This window comes from Notolepis coatsorum (genome assembly GCF_963971535.1).
Source record: "Notolepis coatsorum genome assembly, chromosome: 10".
NCBI classification, from domain to species: domain Eukaryota; kingdom Metazoa; phylum Chordata; class Actinopteri; order Aulopiformes; family Paralepididae; genus Notolepis; species Notolepis coatsorum.
Window position 1 is genome coordinate 5,663,550 of NC_140174.1, and position 2,656 is coordinate 5,666,205.

Sequence of the window (2,656 nt, forward strand, 5' to 3'; positions counted from 1 at the left end):
GTGTGTGTGTTTAGTGCTTCTCCTAGCTAAAGAGTTAGTAAGTGTGTGTGTTTAGTGCTTCTCCTAGCTAAAGAGTTAGTAAGTGTGTGTGTTTAGTGCTTCTCCTAGCTAAAGAGTTAGTAAGTGTGTGTGTTTAGTGCTTCTCCTAGCTAAAGAGTTAGTAAGTGTGTGTGTGTTTAGTGCTTCTCCTGGCTAAAGAGTTAGTAAGTGTGTGTGTTTAGTGCTTCTCCTAGCTAAAGAGTTAGTAAGTGTGTGTGTTTAGTGCTTCTCCTGGCTAAAGAGTTAGTAAGTGTGTGTGTGCGTTTTCGTTTTAGTTCGTTCGTTTTTTTGCGTTTTTGTTTTGCGTTTTTGTTTTAGTTCGTTCTTTTTTTTGCGTTTTTTTTGCGTTTTCGTTTTAGTTTGTTCGTTTTTTTGCGATTTTTTTTTGCGTTTTTGTTTTAGTTGGTTCGTTTTTTTGCGTTTTCATTTTAGTTAGTTAGGACACATGATGCTAAGTCTGACCTTGAAGAGTTAGTAAGTGTGTGTGTTTAGTGCTTCTCCTAGCTAAAGAGTTAGTAAGTGTGTGTTTAGTGCTTCTCCTGGCTAAAGAGTTAGTAAGTGCCTGTGTTTAGTGCTTCTCCTAGCTAAAGAGTTAGTAAGTGTGTGTGTTTAGTGCTTCTCCTGGCTAAAGAGTTAGTAAGTGCCTGTGTTTAGTGCTTCTCCTAGCTAAAGAGTTAGTAAGTGTGTGTGTTTAGTGCTTCTCCTAGCTAAAGAGTTAGTAAGTGTGTGTTTAGTGCTTCTCCTAGCTAAAGAGTTAGTAAGTGTGTGTGTTTAGTGCTTCTCATAGCTAAAGAGTTAGTAAGTGTCCGTGTTTAGTGCTTCTCCTGGCTAAAGAGTTAGTAAGTGTGTGTGTTTAGTGCTTCTCCTAGCTAAAGAGTTAGTAAGTGTCCGTGTTTAGTGCTTCTCCTGGCTAAAGAGTTAGTAAGTGTGTGTGTTTAGTGCTTCTCCTGGCTAAAGAGTTAGTAAGTGTGTGTGTTTAGTGCTTCTCCTAGCTAAAGAGTTAGTAAGTGTGTGTGTTTAGTGCTTCTCCTAGCTAAAGAGTTAGTAAGTGTGTGTGTTTAGTGCTTCTCCTAGCTAAAGAGTTGGTAAGTGTGTGTGTTTAGTGCTTCTCCTAGCTAAAGAGTTAGTAAGTGTGTGTGTTTAGTGCTTCTCCTAGCTAAAGAGTTAGTAAGTGTGTGTGTGTTTAGTGCTTCTCCTGGCTAAAGAGTTAGTAAGTGTGTGTGTTTAGTGCTTCTCCTAGCTAAAGAGTTAGTAAGTGTGTGTGTTTAGTGCTTCTCCTGGCTAAAGAGTTAGTAAGTGTGTGTGTGCGTTTTCGTTTTAGTTCGTTCGTTTTTTTGCGTTTTTGTTTTGCGTTTTTGTTTTAGTTCGTTCGTTTTTTTGTGTTAGTTTTTTTGCGTTTTCATTTTAGTTAGTTCGTTTTTTTTTGTTTTTTTCTTTTTCTTTTTAGTTCGTACATTTTTTTGCGTTCTTGTTTGCGTTTTCATTTTAGTTCGTTCGTTTTTTTGCGTTTTTGTTTTGCGTTTTCATTTTAGTTATTCGTTTTTTGTTTGTTTTTTTATTCGTTTTAGTTCGTACATTTTTTTGCTTTCTTTTTTCGCGTTCTTTTTTTTGCGTTTTTTTGTGTTTTCGTTTTAGTTCATTCTTTTTTTTGCGTTTTTGTTTTAGTGCGTTCGTTTTAGTTTGTTCGTTTTTTTGCGTTTCTGTGTTGCGTTTTTGTTTTAGTTCGTTAGTTTTTTTGCGTTTTCATTTTAGTTAGTTAGGACACATGATGCTAAGTCTGACCTTAAAGAGTTAGTAAGTGTGTCTGTGTTTAGTGCTTCTCCTGGCTAAAGAGTTAGTAAGTGTGTGTGTGTTTAGTGCTTCTCCTGGCTAAAGAGTTAGTAAGTGTGTGTGTTTAGTGCTTCTCCTGGCTAAAGAGTTAGTAAGTGTGTGTGTTTAGTGCTTCTCCTAGCTAAAGAGTTAGTAAGTGTGTGTGTTTAGTGCTTCTCCTGGCTAAAGAGTTAGTAAGTGTGTGTGTTTAGTGCTTCTCCTAGCTAAAGAGTTAGTAAGTGTGTGTGTTTAGTGCTTCTCCTGGCTAAAGAGTTAGTAAGTGTGTGTGTGTTTAGTGCTTCTCCTAGCTAAAGAGTTAGTAAGTGTGTGTGTGTTTAGTGCTTCTCCTGGCTAAAGAGTTAGTAAGTGTGTTTAGTGTTTAGTGCTTCTCCTGGCTAAAGAGTTAGTAAGTGTGTGTGTGTTTAGTGCTTCTCCTGGCTAAAGAGTTAGTAAGTGTGTGTGTGTTTAGTGCTTCTCCTAGCTAAAGAGTTAGTAAGTGTGTGTGTGTTTAGTGCTTCTCCTGGCTAAAGAGTTAGTAAGTGTGTGTGTTTAGTGCTTCTCCTGGCTACAGTATAAGTGTATATATACCGGTATGTGTTTGTCAGGCGCTCCACCTGGCAGTCAGCTGTCAGCCCCAGCTAGTCCTTCTAGCCCCACCCAGGACATCTGGGTCCTCAGAGGCTCCCCCACTGGTAAGAGTGTGTGGACCCCAATCCCTCTATCTGTCCCTGTGTGGATCCTCCCCCCCCCAAAAACCAGCCACCCACCCTGCGTGTGTATACCCTGCCCAAAATGGATCCCTGGGGAT

At 39.1% G+C, this 2,656-nt stretch overlaps 1 protein-coding gene across 1 annotated transcript in view; it reads left to right on the plus strand.

Moving 5' to 3' along the window:
- Positions 1-2,656, plus strand: part of LOC311235011 (CASK interacting protein 2) — a 103,031-nt gene that overhangs the window by 87,720 nt on the left and 12,655 nt on the right. The window contains 1 exon segment of the mRNA XM_084322323.1: positions 2,454-2,540. Within this exon segment, the coding sequence (XP_084178449.1) occupies positions 2,454-2,540 (87 nt within the window).